This window comes from Chrysoperla carnea, chromosome 4, assembly GCF_905475395.1.
Source record: "Chrysoperla carnea chromosome 4, inChrCarn1.1, whole genome shotgun sequence".
Lineage (NCBI taxonomy): Eukaryota > Metazoa > Arthropoda > Insecta > Neuroptera > Chrysopidae > Chrysoperla > Chrysoperla carnea.
Genome location: NC_058340.1, coordinates 61,112,932 through 61,131,287, shown reverse-complemented (window position 1 = coordinate 61,131,287; position 18,356 = coordinate 61,112,932). Strand labels below are relative to the sequence as shown.

Sequence of the window (18,356 nt, the reverse complement as noted above, 5' to 3'; positions counted from 1 at the left end):
GTTAGTTTAACTAAATTTCTAGACAGCTATAATAAACAAATAAATATTAATATTATTAATTAATAGTATTAGTAGTATTATTAATATATAAATATAGCTATAGATACTTGTTTATCAAGAAACGGTTTATTATTTTAATTTGATTACTTTAGTATCATAAAATTTTTTACATATTTTTAAAATTCATTTTTATCCATACACAGATAATTATTCATTTTCCATTCTACTCTAATAAGCGGAATCGTACTGTCTTAACTATGAATATTGAATTCGATATCGATACCTCTAGATGATTCGTGGAACCTCGTTTCACCTACAATTCATTTAATTGTAACTATTGATAAGCGATTATTAATTTTAACTAATCTGCAGATCCAATTCATTTAATATCTATACTATGCTCAGTCCATCCGCTAAGGCAACCCGTAAGCCCGTCTTCTGCTTAGCTCGCCCGCTAAACTCAAACTTTACTACTATCTCTTGAATAATTAATTATAAATAATACCTCAATCCTATTCAAATACCTTTTCATAATTGTAGATAAATATGGTGGGAGCGCAAATAAATACATAGTACATAGTAACATCTAATATAATGCATTATTTACATGCGTTTCCACCATTAATATGACGCTGTATTTGAAAAAAGATTTTCCCGCTTTTCTGTTGAAATTTTTCCTCACGGAGCCCGAGACCTTTCCAACGAATGCAAAACCATGGAAATCGGTTCGTGCGTTCTGGAGTTATAGCGTCAGGAAGGAAAACCCGACTTATTTTTATATAGTAGATTTTTTATTTTAATTTTAATTTAAGACGAAAAGGCATATATATCAAAAATGGTGGAAAAGATGAGAAAATAAACGTGCATACAAACTTTCAGCTCAATCAGTGGACAATAAATGCTTCAAAATTGCACATATACATACATACATACATTGCAAGTTAAATAAAAGCTTGTAAAAATGAATGCTTTTGAACAATTTTTCGCGAAAAATTCGAAAACCGTTCCAACAATCGATCGAAAAACCTGCAAGTTGAACAAAGTAAATCTTATAACATATAGCAAAAAATCTGATTTGTTTCTTGTTAAATCAATAACGAAAATGGAATTGTTTAAACTGATTCTGAAATTCACACTTTACAAGATGACAATGACTAACAAAATATACTGTTTTTTACCTACTTTACAAGTTTTCGAGGTTTTATTTATACCTAATAGTTACCAATTTTGATTAGATCAACGAGTAATGGCAAACAAAACTTACATATATGATAGCTTAAATACTTGTCAAAGATTTTACAAGATTTTCCGAGACTTTAAACTTATACAATCGTATGAGTTAATTGTACTTAGTTTCAAGCATATGTCCGGTTAAATGAAACATCCTATGTATTTATGAAACGTATTTCTATATAAATTATTTAATTATTCATGTAAATAATGATAATTGGTAATTAATTGATATATGTATTTAAATAAATGTATTTTTAATCCGTAAATGATTATAGACATGAGTTTACATACTTAATATTTTTACAGCAACCTTGTCTAGAAAAATGCAAATACAACATATACTTACTTATAAACGTCGAAAATTTCACAGAGTCACCACAGGCAAAAACCAAAAAAATTTTGAGTTTTGGGAATCAAAGATCAAATTGCAATGGTAATACGTCCTTTCGGTAGCTTATATTTGACGTCATTTTAATCTGAGGAGATAAATCACTGGAAGACTTTTATTCTTTTTTTTACTACCTATTCAACGAGACTTCATAATACAATGGAATAGACGAAAATAAAAATTTCTATCCCACAATTTTAAGCACACAATTGTGATTAAAACATGAGATGAATCTTTTTTTTACTCACTTTCATCTCATTGTAAAAAATATTAATAATATCATACCAGAAACAATTTCACTAAGACGTGAATTATTGCCTATATTTAAGCTTTGATTCCGCCATATCCCAAAAACCACAATTTGAGGGAACCTTATGCTAGTGAAAATTTTATAATTAGACGAGGTTAGTAGAAAGTTTGACGAAAATCATTTTTTTGGCTGAACAGAATAAACAAAATAATTATTAGAAGTAGAATTTTATATTCAAAACGTGAGGTATTCTATAAAATTGCATTATTATAATAACTCTTGTCTATAAAAATATAATCAATGGTACAAAAATTCAAGACAACGAGCACCAAGCCCATGTTTTTACATAAAATTTTGCACAAATTATTTTGTGCTTTTTAAACCATGTTTTAATTAAAGTATTCCGTCTTAACTTTTTTAAATCATAATTATTTTAATTTATTGACTATATCAATTTTAAAAGGAAAAAAAGTTTTGCTTATCGATAAACGATGAATATTTAAGGGTATTCAAATTAATAAATTTGAAAAAAGTTCATATAGGTACATTTCTGCCTGTCCACAAAGTTTATAGACTGTTTTTTTGTTTTCGTAAAGACTTTTCACAACATTTTTAGTTTTTTTTTTTTAGGATGAGTCATTTTTTTAGCATATAGAATTCACTCTTTTCCTTATTTTTAAATTTTAATAATACGTTTTCTTTTTATTTCAGTGTATAAAAGAAAATATTCCAGCAAATACAAGCGATGTCGACTGTCAATACAAATGTGTAAGTTAAATTGCCTATAGTAAAAAATAAATAATTTTTTGTAACGATTAAATTAAAATTCAAAATAAACTACTTGGCTAAAATAATAAAATATTTAAAAATGCCAGAAGATATTAATGACTATTCTAAATGGTAAATTTGGTATCATTAAATTTTTTTTATATATTGTCTAACTAATCTAAATAAAATTAAACAATTTTTTTATATTTCAGAATAAAAATCCAATTTGTATGCAAATGTGTATATGTTTAAATACAAAAGTGACGAAACGGAAATTTACTGAATTTAAAAATGAAGAATTTTTACCAAAATTACACTGTCGTTCAGAAACAACATTAGTCTTTAAATGGCCGACAGAATCTGATTCCAATAACGTTGTATTAAGATTACAACATAAAAACAGTAATTGGAATAAAGCTTCTATGGTAAGATATAAAAATTGAATTTATTTGAATGAAAAGTTTAGCAATAAATTTTGTTGTAAAGCTCTGTACCTAACTTGTCTTCGTTCAGATGGATTCAATTTTTTCAAATGGTAATAAAGGTAACATAATTATCAAAAATTTTCTCAATTTCAGACAAATAAAAATATAACTACATTTACAAATTTGTTACCAAACAATAGTTACAAATTACAATTGTATAAATTTACTGAAAACGGATGGACGAATATATCTAGTAATTGGACAGAAACATTACCATACGATTATACTTTACAAGCAATAACGAATATTACATTAAAAAATTTATCTTTGCAAAATGACAATCATTCGTATAAAGCTGAATTGGAATGGATACCAGCTGAAGGTAAAATCTGAATATCATTATTACATTGTATGAGAGAGTGTTGTACCTTGTACCCTAGATCACGATTAACATTTATTATACGTATTACGTTTTATAAAGTCATTTTTAGAGTATAAGAATGGTAAAAGCCACTCCTGATAACATCATTATTCCTAAAATCTATACACTTTCTTACAATAATTAAAACATTTATATACGATACATGATACAAGACCATATTGTACCACGATTCACACCAGAATGTACCTTAAATCACCTTTACCGATGTAACTGGGAGCATTCTCTTCAAGTTGTAATCGATTCTATGTTCACTCCTGTTCTATGTGAGTGACGCAAATTAAATGTTACCTCTTGGTGTTTTTAATCTATTTGTATGTTTTTGTATTCAGAACACACAAATATTTCACACTGCTATATACAAGTAATGCATATTACAAATTTATATTATGAAACCAAATTTTTACATTAGTTTCAAGTTTTTGTCTACTTTATATAAGTTTTTAGGATTTTGACTTATATAAAGTACACAAAAACATTCAAATACAGTGTTCCGAGCAAACGACAAACGATTATAAAATATTGCCTAGGAACCCCAACAGTCCGGAACTTTTTACAAAAGAGTACCTTGTAATCCGACAAATCACAAATCCAATGATAAAATTCTATATGTTATACTCTCAAGTACAATTCATACTTCATTATATATTGAATAATATTAGACATGTCTGATTACAGCCTGATTAGCCAGGGCCCGTATTACCGTGCTTTCACTGTAGAATATTTGAATCACTCACATAGAACAGAAGTGACGGAGTTGGCTACGTCCTAGACCAGATATCTAGAGGACCCGGATTCGAGTCCCGGCTTCTGTGTGATCTTTCTATTTCTTTCTGTTTGTTTAAATGGAAATTCTACGTGATATTTAAAGCTGAAATACAGCATTTTCCTCAAAAGTAGCCTGTGATTTGGATGGAATGTGACTTAAAACAAAACATAATAGGCAACTTATAAATAAACAGTAAAATTGTTTACTTTTTGCACTAATACATTTTATTTCTATTTTACTTGAAAACTAAAGCACATGAACAACCATTTTCTCGGTTGTTTACTCTATAATCTAATGTGTAAACTTTACTTTCATATAGTTGTTGTCTCATAAGTAAGAACATCCTTCATTCAACTCAGGATTACCTAAGGTACATTATCCCCAAGGTACAGCATTTTACCCTATTGTATAATTTACAATTATTTTAAACTTCTTTTTTTTTACATAATTTATTTGGTTTTATTAATTTTATTTATATTTGTTTTAAGATATGGTCTGCTTTTATGATATCGTGTGGTGGACCCATAGTGAAAAATATAATCAAGGAGAAATTAGTAAGGTAAATTATATGCTCATTGCTTTGGTTTTCTTAAAAAGGTTGCCATCAATGCAATTTTCGAACAACTTTTAACAATACTTGAGTTATTTTACGGAGACCAACTTTTTGAACTTTAAAGTGTGTTTTGATCGATTTGAATTTATATTTTTGCTAAATATAAGTTAAATAAGCTAAATTTTAAATCACAATTAAAAGATTGGCCTCGGTTATATAACTCAAGTATAGTTACATATCAAATCGAGCAGAATATTGTGTTTCAAAACTTTATTTCAACCATAGATAAAATAATAGTAATTTCAACCCTTTTGAAAGGCAGAGGCTTATGTGTTACGATATGTAAGAAAAAAATCACAAATTATTATTGACATATTCAAGAATTTAAGAAAAAACTCATTAAAAAAGTTTTATTAGTAAACTGAAATGAATACTAATGTAGCAACCAAGAGATCTTACTTTTTTGTTTTTAAATAGTTTGTCGCAAAAAAAAAGTTGATTATATCATCGCTTTTTAAAAACGCCTCTCAAATTATGTTTTGGAACAATTCGATTACTGTAATTTTAAGATTTCAAAGTATCAATTATAATTAGTCTTTCTTATTCGCTTTGTGAATAAGTTCTATTTCAGGTAGTAATGACCAAAATTAGTTTCGGTCTTGCAGTCTTGGTATTGGTCTTTTTCCAGATCAATACCAAGACCAATAAAGTTATCACCTCGACCAGATCAATCATCAAGACCAAGAATCAAGACCAAGACGCAAATCTGCAAGACCGAGACCTAACTCTGCAAGACCAAGACTTATTTGCGCAAGACCAAGACTCATAACACGACTTTTACCAAACTTAAAATTGAAAATAAATTAATGAACCGCCTAGAGAATTTTTCTATGTGCTTTTCTTATTATACCTGAGTAAATTTTTCTTTCGCATTTTAAGTAAAACCAGAAAAATAATAACTAATCTACCAACTTTCGGTATAATTTGGTCTCACCATTTAATATAATAAACATAAAAGTAAATGATTGATCAACTTTGTAATGATTATTAAAAGTAAGACTACAAAAATTCTGAACTAACACAATAAAACTTAATCGAAACTTAAAAGGTCAAAACATGACTGGTGGATCATCAAAAACAAGACTCGATTGCCCAAGACCAAGACTAAGATTATTTTTGCAAGACCAAAACGAAGACTCATCTCTGCAAGACCAAGACTCTATTCTGTAAGACCAAGACATGTTTTTGCAACACCAAGACTAAAACGCTCGCTCATCACTAATTTCAGTCAGTTACCATAGAAACAATACACTACTTTATTAATATAATTGTATGGATAGACATATAAGTCTATGAATTGTATATACGATTTTTATTGAAAATTTAATAATATTTTCTAACAAATTTAAATAAGTCATTAAATGTAGGTTTTTTAAAATTTTAAAAATATGATTTATGCAATTTCGTCTCTTATTTTCACAATTTCTAATGCAACGTAAGTTTTATTAATTGTTATTTTTCATTAATTTTAATTTGACATTTAGTATACAATTTACATGTAAACAATTACAAAATAATCATAACAGTTTTCTTTATCACCAAAATTATTCACTATAAGCGTCAACCTGATTCTCCCTACCATGACTACGCACAGAATAGATCTGCTTTTATATCCTGTTTGTATGAAATATATATCAAGGTATACTAATTTAAGTCCCAAATTTTTACGCTTAGAAATATCGATGATACGAACTATTTAGTCTTTTCTCTGTCTGGTAACTCAAAAATGGACGTTAGCTCAAAAACGAAAGAGATATCAAGCTGAAATTTTAGCCTGCCCAAGACGAAAAAAGAGACTTTGAGTTCGTAAATGAGCAACATAGGTCAATAGGACCTTGGGTATATAGAATCCATTTGTTAACCGTTTGAGGTAGATACATATAAAATTGTAAGAGATAGGAAGTTGAAAATTTGCAAGTACCTTCAATTTGTGGTTTTTGAAAGATACTCAAAAACGAAAAAAAAATTGTAGAAAATACTTTCGAAAACCAAATATTCAACACTTTCTATACAGGGTTTTTCAACAATTAACTCAGTCAATTGTTTGTTTTCACGTGTTTTTCATACTTTTTTTGTAAACAAACAATTGTTATCAAAATAAAAATACTATTATTTATTTTATGTTGTTATATTATGTAAAAATAATTTTTAATTTTATTATCTATCGATTTGAATAATTAGGTGTGGGGCCCAATTTATTATTTTGGAATTTTTCCAAAAGTATCTATTTACAATAAGCAAGACGATTATAAACACGTGTTTTTTTTCCATACATTTTTCCTACATGTGTTTTTTATTAAAGAAAAAACACACCCATTTGAAAATCTTACATGACGTCAATGGTCATACCTATTATTTTTTTAGTACATCTTCATTAGAATATTTTATTTTATTCAAGTTACACGTTAGCGTTTCAATATTTTTCTATTTCTATCACGCGAATGACATAATAACTAAAAATTGACAATTTATAACTATATATTTACTAGCTGTACCCTTCCACGCTTCGCTGTGACACATTAGGTTGCAAGAAAATTGATGAAAAGTAAATGTAAATTTTATAAAATTTGATAAAGCCCCGATAAAAGAGTTTTTAAACGTCTGAACTGAATTTCCTTGTTTTACAATTTTGTAATGTGCTCGTCATGACCTTTTATTTGATACCCCACTTGGGTATATTTGAAAATATTCGATTGTTCATCCCCACTTCCCATGTCACTATATCCCCTTGCGTCGGGGGTTACAATTTCGTATTTAAAACTTCATGTCCTCTTTATTTGCTTACCTACTTGGATATATTTGAAAATATATGATTATTCATCCAACTTATATCCGCCATATCCACCTTCCATATTCCCTTGCGTCGGAGATTACAGTTTTGTGATGTACACGTCATGGCCTTTTAGTTGATACCCCACTTGGGTATATTCGAAAATATTCGATTTTCACTCCTCCCCATATCCCACTTGCGAGGAAGGTTCAAAATAGATAAAAACCAACTCTAAGCGGGTAAAAATTGGAACTCAATCAATGCAGAACTTCTTATTATGCACGCCAGCATTGCATGTTTTATCATTTCCACGGTTTCTAGTTTTAAATATTTAAAAAAAAGTATGAAAAAAAAGGAATAAATTTAAATTTATAAACCATAACACAAGCACATTCAAGGACAAATACACTTTTTTACAAATTTCTTTTAAGCAAAAGTACAATTGTTTATTTTATTTTTCCAGCCTGAAGAATTGTATAGTGTAGAACTGACTGACTTGGAATTCGGAAAAAATTGCTCAGTAGCTATAATTGCAGTATCAGAAGATCATGAAAAAGAAAGTGATAAGAAGTGGATAAATTTTCCCATACCTACTTGTCTTGAAACTTTTCAAAATTTGTCTATTTGTGGTAAGAAAATTTTAAATAATTCACTCATCTTAGTAAAAAAAAAAGGAGGTCAACCTTGGAATCTAACGGTATATGGCTTATACATTCGAGATTGTCCCCTTTTTATCTTAGAAAAAAAGGAGGTAAACCTCGGAATCTAACGGTATATGGCTTATACATTCGAGATTGACCCCTTTTTTGTATAATATAAGCTGAAAATTTGAATAAACCTTTATTTCGATAGTACAAAAATTATTTCAAAAGTCACTTATGATCACGTGTCAGCGTCCTTAGTTATTCAAGGTCAAAGATCGCAAAAATAAATTTTTAAGAATATCTCGTTTCCTTTGCCTTCAATCGTATTTACATTTATTATAAAAGTTGTAGAGGTTAAATTATCTACTTTATACTTTATGCGTTGAACCATTTTTGAAATAGCTTGTACAAGAATTCAGCTTATTCCGTTAGATTCCGACCTGAAACCCAAAAATGATTGGACTATAACAACCTTTTTGCTAAAGATACAAAGAGTAATATTTCTAGATATTGTATCTATAATTTTTATTATATCCTAGACACTTTTCACATCTAATTCCAAACAATTTTTGATTCTAGAACCACCAATACCAACTGGCTTAAAAGCTGAAGAAACAATAATTAAATTAGAGAATTTAGATGATGGGATATTTCCTGTTTGTGATGTATCTATTAATTGGGATGTACCAGAATTGGAACCTGAAGAATACACTTTACAATTATTGCCAATTTCAGAAAATGGAAACTTAACACGTGTATACAACTTATCCGGGGTTTGTACCATCTGAACAGACATCTCATTGCAATTTGAAAAAATTTTAATTTTAAATTTATTTTATTTATAGAATTCATCTAATTTAAAAATTGAAAATATTCCATTGACGAATCATTATCAAATCACTTTAAAAGCAATTTCAAAAGGAGGTAGTAGCGAGGAAGCAAGTTTATACAGAGAAATATCATATTACGCCTCAGACGGTAAGATCTTTAAACTTCTAAAACTAATTTTAGTTCAAACTTTGGTAAACTTTTTTGGTATATGATACCAAATTATGTGGATTAACTGCATCGTCTTTGATATTAAACGGTACATACTTTTTTTTAACTATATTTAACGACTTAACGTATGCTGAGAATTTTTTTGTAAAGGAATTTAAATGTTTGATTATAAATAATCAAACTTCCCATCGTAATATTCAAAAAATTTAAATTTTATTAAAAAAAAGCATTGAGGTGGTATAAGCTGTACAAAAAATAACTCTACACGAATTTATGAACCCCTCTAAATTAAAAAATCTCTCGCTTCAGCTATTTTTAAATATAATTTGTTTAGTTATTGAAATGGGAGTTTTTAAAATACTTGATATAGAATTATAGAAAGTTTCTAGAGAAGCATCGGATATATGATGAACCGTCTGTCTGTCTGGAGTATTTTTAACCCAATTTCGAAGCCATTTTCATCATTGTGTAACTTATTCTTATCAGATGTTTTTATAGTCTATCAATACGGACCCAGTGATTCAATCGAAATAAAATATTTATTTTAAACTTCTTACACTAATTAGTAGAAGATTATCGTCAAAAAAAGACGTAAGGTCGAATAAAAATTCGCAGGAATTTTGATGTTGGACACAGGAAATCCCCATCAAAATAACTCCTCTAAATCCGTAAGGGACGATCTGCAACTTGTTAATTAAGAAATGAATTCAATTACCTCCGTTAGTATAATTAAAATTTCATTTTTTTTTCAGGAATTCCAATATCTCGTGCTAATTACACCATCTTAATAATAATTTGCATTATTACACCAATAATTTCATTAGCTGTTATTTATGCAATTGTTATAAATAAACGTGCTCGAAAGAAACTTGATCGCTGTGAATATTTTGAGGTAAATAGTCAACTTTTAACAAACAAAAATTTGTTTTTAGTATAATTATTCTTATAAATCTTTGTATCTCAGGAGATCGACCAAAAAACTACCAAACAAAATCTCACAATTACAAATGATCCCACATCATCCTGTGATGAATTTGAAGAGTATTGTTCGTTTGAGATACAACGTGATCGTGTAGTCTTAGATCGAATTATTGGTGAAGGAGCATTTGGTGTTGTCCGACATGGATGGCTACTACCACACAAACAAGAAATTGCTGTGAAAATGTTGAAAGGTAAAATTTAAAATCAATCATCTGAATCTCTTATTGAAAATTTGCAACTACTGCATCTCCTTAGATCCGCCACTGTACCTAATCTTATATTATTCTTATATCTAATATTATGTTACAGAAAGTGCAAGTCCAGAAGACATTCGTCAACTAAAACAAGAAATACAAATGATGAAAACTGTTGGTAGCCATACACATCTTGTATCAATGATTGGCTGTTGTACACAAGGAAATTCCAATAAAACTATGCTACTGGTGGAATATTGTGCGTTAGGTGATTTACTTGGATATTTACATCGCAGTTGGAATGCAATTCAACAATGTTCAACACCAGATCCGGCTTTGTACAGTCGTAACTTTTTTAGAAATTCAAAAGATTTTAACTTGAAAATAAATGAAATATATGGTCTTGAAGAATACAATAATGCAATTTTAACCCCCACTGATTTGTTATCATTTGCAAGACAAATTGTTATAGGAATGGTATGTAAAACGTTTTAAGGTTATACGACCACTAGATAAAATACCTTAATTTTTAATAGATTGTTCATCGGTAGAAGCTTTAATTATAATTTATTTTATTGGATGACTTACAAATTGCTTTGCAAATTATATTACGGATAGATTTATTTATTTATAAGTATTTTATTGAAAGGATTTATATTCCTTAAATATTTGACTTCTCAGTTGAATTGATAATAATGAGAACATTGAAATTTAAATTATATTGGTTTCATTTCAAAAGAAATGAATTTTTTTTTCTATTCAACCAAGAAAATATTTTAGTTTGACTTATGTAATTTACAGTTTAATTTTCTTATGTACTTCATCTAAGTACCACTTATTTTCCAAATCCTTAACCGAATCACACTTTGAGTGATACTCGGAAGGCATATGACTGTAATATTTTTGTTTGTACATATTTAAATGAATATGATGATTAATTATTAATTTGAGAATAATTTATATTTTAGGAATATCTAGCAAGCAATCGAATTGTTCATCGTGATTTGGCAGCAAGAAATGTATTGCTAACAGCAGATAAAACATTAAAAATAGCCGATTTTGGATTAAGTAGAGATATTTATCAAGAAAACATCTACCGTAAAACTGGCAATGGAAAGTTACCAATAAAATGGATGGCGTTGGAATCATTAACGCATCAAATTTACACATCGCAAAGTGATGTATGGTCTTTTGGTATTGTATTATGGGAAATAGTTACACTTGGTGGAAATCCATACCCAAGTACACCGACCAATCGACTATTACATTTACTCAAGTCTGGATACAGAATGGAATGTCCATCAAATTGTAGTCAAGAAATTTATTCAATAATGCGATCATGTTGGGAATTGCAACCAAAAGAACGTCCTACATTTGCTAAATTACGTGAAGTATTAGATGGATTATTAGAAAATAACACTCCAGCAAAGTATTTGAATTTAAATCAATTATCAAAAGCTGAATATTTAAGGTAAATAATACGATTAATACTGCCCTGATATGAGATTTAACTTTTTAATTGAGATACCAAAATCCCTCAAAAATATTATAGTACTTATATACAAACTACTGGAAATAATTACTTAAGAATCCCCGTCAAACATAAATGGAAGGGAATGGGTATATATATTAATAGGCAACAGCCCTATTAATATATCACTATTATCAACTTTAAATGACGTCAAACCAACTTTCGTGTAACATCGTGTGTTTCCGGATCGTTTTCGCCAATTTGAATTTCAATATTTCAATGATTTTCATTGTCTGTTTTCTCGGTCTTATGGCTTCAAAAAAATCGGGGAAAAAATTAGCCCATTTATCAAGACATTTACTTTCATTAAAAAAAAAAAAAAAAAAAAAGGAAAAAAATGTGAAAAAGGTCTATTAAACTATCATAAAAAATAATAATTATTCGAATACATAAATTAATTGATAAATTTTCTTTTCAGGACCTACGACGTTTTAGATTCATTAACAGATAGTAATACCGAAGAAGTAGTACCAAATACAACTACACCAGCTTTTAGTAATTTAACATATGAGTGCAATCAATTTATGAATAGTTCCTATGGATAATTACTACCTTTTTACAATTTACATTATTATTAGAGATAAATTAAATTTATCCCAAAGATATTAATATTTAATGCCAGTATAAATACCTAAAATATCGCTCAAATTTATCCAAAAAAATATATGAAGTGCAATAAACAATTTTACGTAAGAATCTCAAAGAGTGTAAGCCATTGCGAAAAGTAGAAGATCTTGTTAACTTGGTGAAGGTATGAAATAAATTTTGAGGGCCAAATAAGGACCAAAAGTATCGAGACTAACTTGATCTAAACCAACTCAACCAAAATATTATCGAATGTAGCAAGTTCCAAAAAATTGCAATTGTGTAAAGATGTGAAATCGCAATGCTACGGAAATTGTAATCTTCCCGTTGACTTAAATAAGAGTGACCTCATGTTTTATTTACATCCGAAAAGTACAACTGCCTACCGTTATTTAAAGTAAAACTTTCGAAAAAAACTCGTTGGTGTAAGATAATTAATTTAATAACTAAAAGCATTTTTTTGGTGAAAATTTATCAAGTAAAATAGAACTGATAGGCAAGAACATTTTAAACTATAAAAATTTTAGTTTTTATGGCCCCAATTTCATTTCAAATAGTCTATTTTTAATATTAATTTATTATTTCGAAAATCCCAAAGAAAACAGTCAGAAGTTATTGACTTGACCAACCAATAATTAAATTTTGTATTACCTTAAAGCCTTTTTCACAAAATAATGAAATTTGAATTTCAAAAAAATTTTTGTATGAATTCAAGTTACAACTTTTATTTTGTATCATCCTTAAATTAATTTTGAAAACATTTAATACACATAAAATATCCTTTACAAATAATTTTATGGAAGATATAATACAATTTTATTTTTTATGGAATTCAAACCACAACGTTCATTTGTTACCCTGTATGTAATTTAGAAAATATTTATACCAAATATAGAACCTTCTCTAGAAACAATTTTATGTACGGTAGAATACAATTTTATATTTTGTGAAATTTTCATCAAATGCTTAGGAAGGCAAAAAAATTTTTTTGATAAGACGTAATTTTGTTCGAAACTGTATCCAAATATTTGTAAAATGAAACCATTTATATACTAGTTTTTAAGACTATATAAGACTGAACATTAAATTTTAAATTGTTTTATATTTAATATTATATTTATTATAATAAATTGTACCTACTTAAAAAAAAAATTTTATATTAAAAATATAAATGTTGCATTTTTTTTAAAGTTTCATTTTGTTTTATTAATAATCATCCTTTCTTTGATGAAAAAATATTTTTTTTTTTACCATTTTAAACAATATCAGTAGGGTGGCCTGGTTCGGTGTCCCACCACTCAAACGATCTGTGGTTCATATATTACGCTTATGATTGATACTAAACTATAATTTTTGTTATTTCATGCTGACTTAGTAATATTTTTTAACAAATACGTTTTACCTTGTGCAGTATCTGCACTACCTGTGAATACCAACGAGACTAATCATTCCAGCTAAATGTGTTACCAGCTCTTTGATTATCACTACATAGTATAAAATAAAGAAGCATCCCGCTGTCTGTCTGTCTGTCCTTATGTATGCTTAGATCTTTATAACTACACAACGGATTTTGATGCGGTTTTTTTAATAGATAGCGATTCAAGAAAAATTTTATATGCATAATACATGCATATAAAGTAGATAAATATAGTAGATAAAAACTGATAATTTTAGAGGTTTCTAATGTGATGTCGTAAATAAACAAGATATTCTGTAGTATATATAGTATCAGCATTGCACCCAAACGAAGTCGGGACGGGTCGCTAGTTAAGAATAATTATAGTCTAAAAACGAAGGGTTAATAATTTTCATGAATAATTTTTATAAAATTGAAATCAACATAAGAAAATTTATTATTATTTATAAAACTAATTGAATACATACAAAAACGACATAATAAATTCAAACCATTAATGCCATGGAACTTGATTGGGACTATTAATGGTACCAAGTTTATAATATCGAGCAGTCATAGATGCTGGTCCTGCTTGAATACCAGTAGGAGTAGTGGCATCTGATGAACTTGCTTCTTGCTGATTAATTATTCTGTCACCTTGTAAGACAGTAACACATTTAAATGAGTTTAAATAATTCACTGAAACAAAAACAAACAAATTGTAAAATAAATTTTTTAACAAAGGTTAAATTCGTTAAGAATTTTTTTGAGTGATTTTGTTGGGAGACGTGTATTTGAAAAATAAAATTTTTAGTTTACTTAAAATACACATAGATTCGATTAGATATCATCGATTGTATTGTTTGTCTTTACTTTTATAACTAGCTAGGTTAGGTTAGGTTAGAGTGGCTGTCCTGGGGTGGGACACACTTAGACCATAGGGTCCGTTGTGATACCGTAAGTGGGTTGGCCCATCTCCGGCCACTACTCCATGAACCATTTGGAGCTGTTTAAGAACAGCAGGAAGGCTTTGACGTCGACTGACTTTAGATCGGAGAGGTCGTCAAAGAGAGACTGGCTCAAGTAAGTCCATCTCCTCATGACAAGAGCTGGGCAGTGACAGAGAAGATGAGACATTGTCTCCTCCTCGTCACCACTGTGACAGCTCCTGCAGTAGTCGTGATACATTGCCAGGCCTGAGCGTTCACCATGCTTGCCGCCCAGACAGTGTCCTGTGTTAGCCGCTACAACTTTGCGAACAGAGGCCCTTGGAAGTGGTGTTTATAAGTAGTTGAAAGTTAAAAGCAAATTACTAAGTTATTACGTCTCTCGGTAATACCAGTCAAATGATGACTCGGGCGCATAGATCGATTCGAAACGTTTCGAATAACATTCTACTCATCAAGATAATTTAATATTAACACTTACTTTTCCATATTCGAACACAACCGTCATCGCCAGAAGATGCTAAAATTGTTCCTGTAATATTCCAACAAACACGCCAAACTGCACTTCCATGATCATCAAATTGCCCAACAGGTTTAACTTCAAATCTCGTTAAACCACTTTGAACACCAGATGTATCCCTAAACATAAATATCAATCAGTAACTGTCTTTATCACCTTAAAAATAATTATTTTGATACTTACATTACTGGTGTCAATGTAATAATTCTAACGTCTTTAGTAGCAACTCCAAGTAAATGATAACTACGACCTAAATTTGGTGAAAATGCTAAATCATGAACTGGATCATGTATTGAATGAATTGTTTCTGTTTTGGTCCACCGTCTTGTATTCTCACTGAATTCATAGATGAATACTTTACCGCCATTAGCAGGATTAGCATCATCACTTCCAACAGCAAGCATTGGAGGATGTAATCTAAAGAGAAAAAAAATGGCTTAAACATTAAGGATGTTGTCTCCCTATAGTATTAAAAATAAACATTTATGCTTGTCAAATCAACATTTTGTTTAAACGTTTGAGATGGGAGTGTGAAGATATTACGCAGAAAACTGAGCCACTTCATAAGAACAGTGATGGCTGAATTTTCACTTCTTTCTATGAATCATCAATTGCGTTCAAAACAATTAAAACTTTAGCCTACCAATTTACAACCATCTTACCTATTAAATGAAGGATTCCAACTTAAACAACTACATGGTAATTTACAAGATATTTCGTGTTGTAATGTCCATTGACTCAAATTCATTACATCTGGAGCTTCGTAAATTCTAACAACACCATCATTAGAACAAGTTGCTAATAATAATCCTAAAGATTTTGGTGCAAACTTAACATCTGTGACTGATGTACGAGAATCAACTAAATTTGTACGCCGAACCCAATGTCGCATTCCTTTTTCACCAGGTACAGTGGTTTCTCCAACTAAAAATTTCGTTTTTTTTAATGTAACTTTATAACAGATTTAATATCAAATACCAAATTAAAGAATTTACAAACAAACCTATTTCTTCCCAAACAGCCGCAGTACGATCAAAAGAACAAGTAGCCAAAACTTGCCCAAATTCTGGATGAGCCCAAGTGACTTTCCAAACGGATCCACTATGAGCTTTCCAGTTGGCAGTTAATTGCCAATTTCCCAAATCATCTTGATCCCACACTTTAACGCATTGATCACTAGAACATGTTGCCATTCGTTGTCCATAAAAATCATAAGCCACATCGTGAATTAAATCTTTATGTTCGGCATTGATACTTCGAGCTTCAAACATAATGACAAGATTTTTCTAATCACTCTTAAATATTAACTCAATATTCTTAGCTGTATTGTTAACATAAAATCTTGGTTAATTTAAACAATCATATTCTTATCACAAATTGTTTATTTTGAAAAAATTAAAATTATTTACGTTTTTATTATATTTACTAGAAACTGACAATGCTGATTACTGACAAACATGCCGCAAAATCTTTTAGTTCATCAAAGTTCATAGAGATAGCGCAGCGTTTGCGTTTGAAAAAGAGCGCTCAAAAACCAAAAGGAGTTAAATAGCAATCGTTCAAAGTAGAACTCGATTTGCGAAAGAAAATAAATAGTATTCTACATCATGTGTACTTATATTTGCTCTAAATTTTCAATTGAAAATTTTTGAATTGACGTATTTTTGAATTGATGTGCATTCCATAGACATATAAAGGGGTGCATTCGGTGCCTAATGTAGGTTATTAGTATGCATCACATTTAAAATATATGATCTAAGGCATCACAGACTAGTATTAATAGAACGATAGGAAAACCTAGGTATATAACTGATGCCATCAGTTATATACCTAGGTTTTCCTATCGTTCTATTAATACTAGTCTGTGATGCCTTAGATCATATATTTTAAATGTGATGCATACTAATAACCTACATTAGGCACCGAATGCACCCCTTTATATGTCTATGGAATGCACATCAATTCAAAAATACGTCAATTCAAAAATTTTCAATTGAAAATTTAGAGCAAATATAAGTACACATGATGTAGAATACTATTTATTTTCTTTCGCAAATCGAGTTCTACTTTGAACGATTGCTATTTAACTCCTTTTGGTTTTTGAGCGCTCTTTTTCAAACGCAAACGCTGCGCTATCTCTATGAACTTTGATGAACTAAAAGATTTTGCGGCATGTTTGTCAGTAATCAACATTTTGCTGCGAGAATTTCTCTCCCAGAGAGGTTTTTAAAGAAATTGAGGATCTATTTCTAGAGATACATTTTTTACTGAAACAAGCTTATAAGAGCTGGTGCACCGGCATCAAATTGTTAATTGCTAATTTTTGGGTTTTAACGCCATCAGTCTGATGGCGTTAAAACCCAAAAATTAGCAATTAACAATTTGATGCCGGTGCACCAGCTCTTATAAGCTTGTTTCAGTAAAAAATGTATCTCTAGAAATAGATCCTCAATTTCTTTAAAAACCTCTCTGGGAGAGAAATTCTCGCAGCAAAATGTTTATATTTCAATTTTCAACATAAAAGTGAGTTTATTGTCAAAAATGGCACGAATTTCATGATGTAAAAATCACTCTCGCTATCGTTACGAACTAATAAAATGTAACTACTCCATTTCTATTATCTACCGCCCTACTAAAATTCAATTATTTTACTGTTCACTCTACCCTAACTAAACAATAAATAGAGTTGTTCTAACGTCAGGATAGAACAAAATAGTAATTAATAGATCTCTATTACACTGTTCTGAAAACAATCGAATAAAACTCATTCAACTTTGAATTCGAACGGCAAAAAATTTTAGTAAATAAAATACTTACATTTGACTTGTATGCAGAGATGGATTGTATTCGTTTTGGGCGGTTACATGCTTACGCTTACAAGTTTATAATCGCTAATTATAGTAA

At 29.4% G+C, this 18,356-nt stretch overlaps 2 protein-coding genes across 2 annotated transcripts in view; one reads left to right on the top strand and one right to left on the bottom strand.

The window, feature by feature from the left end:
• Positions 1–13,042, top strand: part of LOC123298828 (tyrosine-protein kinase receptor torso) — a 67,364-nt gene extending 54,322 nt beyond the window's left edge. The window contains exons 2-13 of the mRNA XM_044880924.1: positions 2,583–2,639; positions 2,852–3,064; positions 3,218–3,446; positions 4,761–4,831; positions 8,119–8,284; positions 8,879–9,072; positions 9,145–9,277; positions 10,051–10,190; positions 10,263–10,470; positions 10,589–10,950; positions 11,442–11,944; positions 12,423–13,042. Of these exons, the coding sequence (XP_044736859.1) occupies positions 2,583–2,639; positions 2,852–3,064; positions 3,218–3,446; positions 4,761–4,831; positions 8,119–8,284; positions 8,879–9,072; positions 9,145–9,277; positions 10,051–10,190; positions 10,263–10,470; positions 10,589–10,950; positions 11,442–11,944; positions 12,423–12,549 (2,403 nt within the window). The 3' untranslated portion in view covers positions 12,550–13,042. The remainder of the gene's footprint in view (positions 1–2,582; positions 2,640–2,851; positions 3,065–3,217; positions 3,447–4,760; positions 4,832–8,118; positions 8,285–8,878; positions 9,073–9,144; positions 9,278–10,050; positions 10,191–10,262; positions 10,471–10,588; positions 10,951–11,441; positions 11,945–12,422) is intronic.
• A 1,376-nt stretch (positions 13,043–14,418) lies between these two features.
• On the bottom strand, positions 14,419–16,905 carry LOC123297585 (nucleoporin SEH1-A). Its single transcript, XM_044879309.1, has 5 exons — positions 16,456–16,905; positions 16,115–16,376; positions 15,636–15,869; positions 15,414–15,571; positions 14,419–14,684 (listed from the first exon to the last, which is right to left on the bottom strand). The coding sequence occupies exons 1-5, from the start codon at positions 16,721–16,723 to the stop codon at positions 14,500–14,502; spliced, it is 1,107 nt and encodes a 368-aa protein (XP_044735244.1). The 5' UTR covers positions 16,724–16,905; the 3' UTR covers positions 14,419–14,499.
• Between the last annotated feature and the right edge of the window lie 1,451 nt (positions 16,906–18,356).

Excerpts from the sequence above, each read along its gene's own strand:
- LOC123297585 (XM_044879309.1), bottom strand. The coding sequence starts at position 16,723 with ATGTTTGAAGCTCGAAGTATCAATGCCGAACATAAAGATTTAATTCAC. Across the intron at positions 15,572-15,635 it reads ATTACATTGACACCAGTAAT|GGATACATCTGGTGTTCAAA; the intron begins GTAAGTATCAAA and ends ATTTATGTTTAG. Across the intron at positions 14,685-15,413 it reads TTGTGTTCGAATATGGAAAA|TGAATTATTTAAACTCATTT; the intron begins GTAAGTGTTAAT and ends TTTTTGTTTCAG.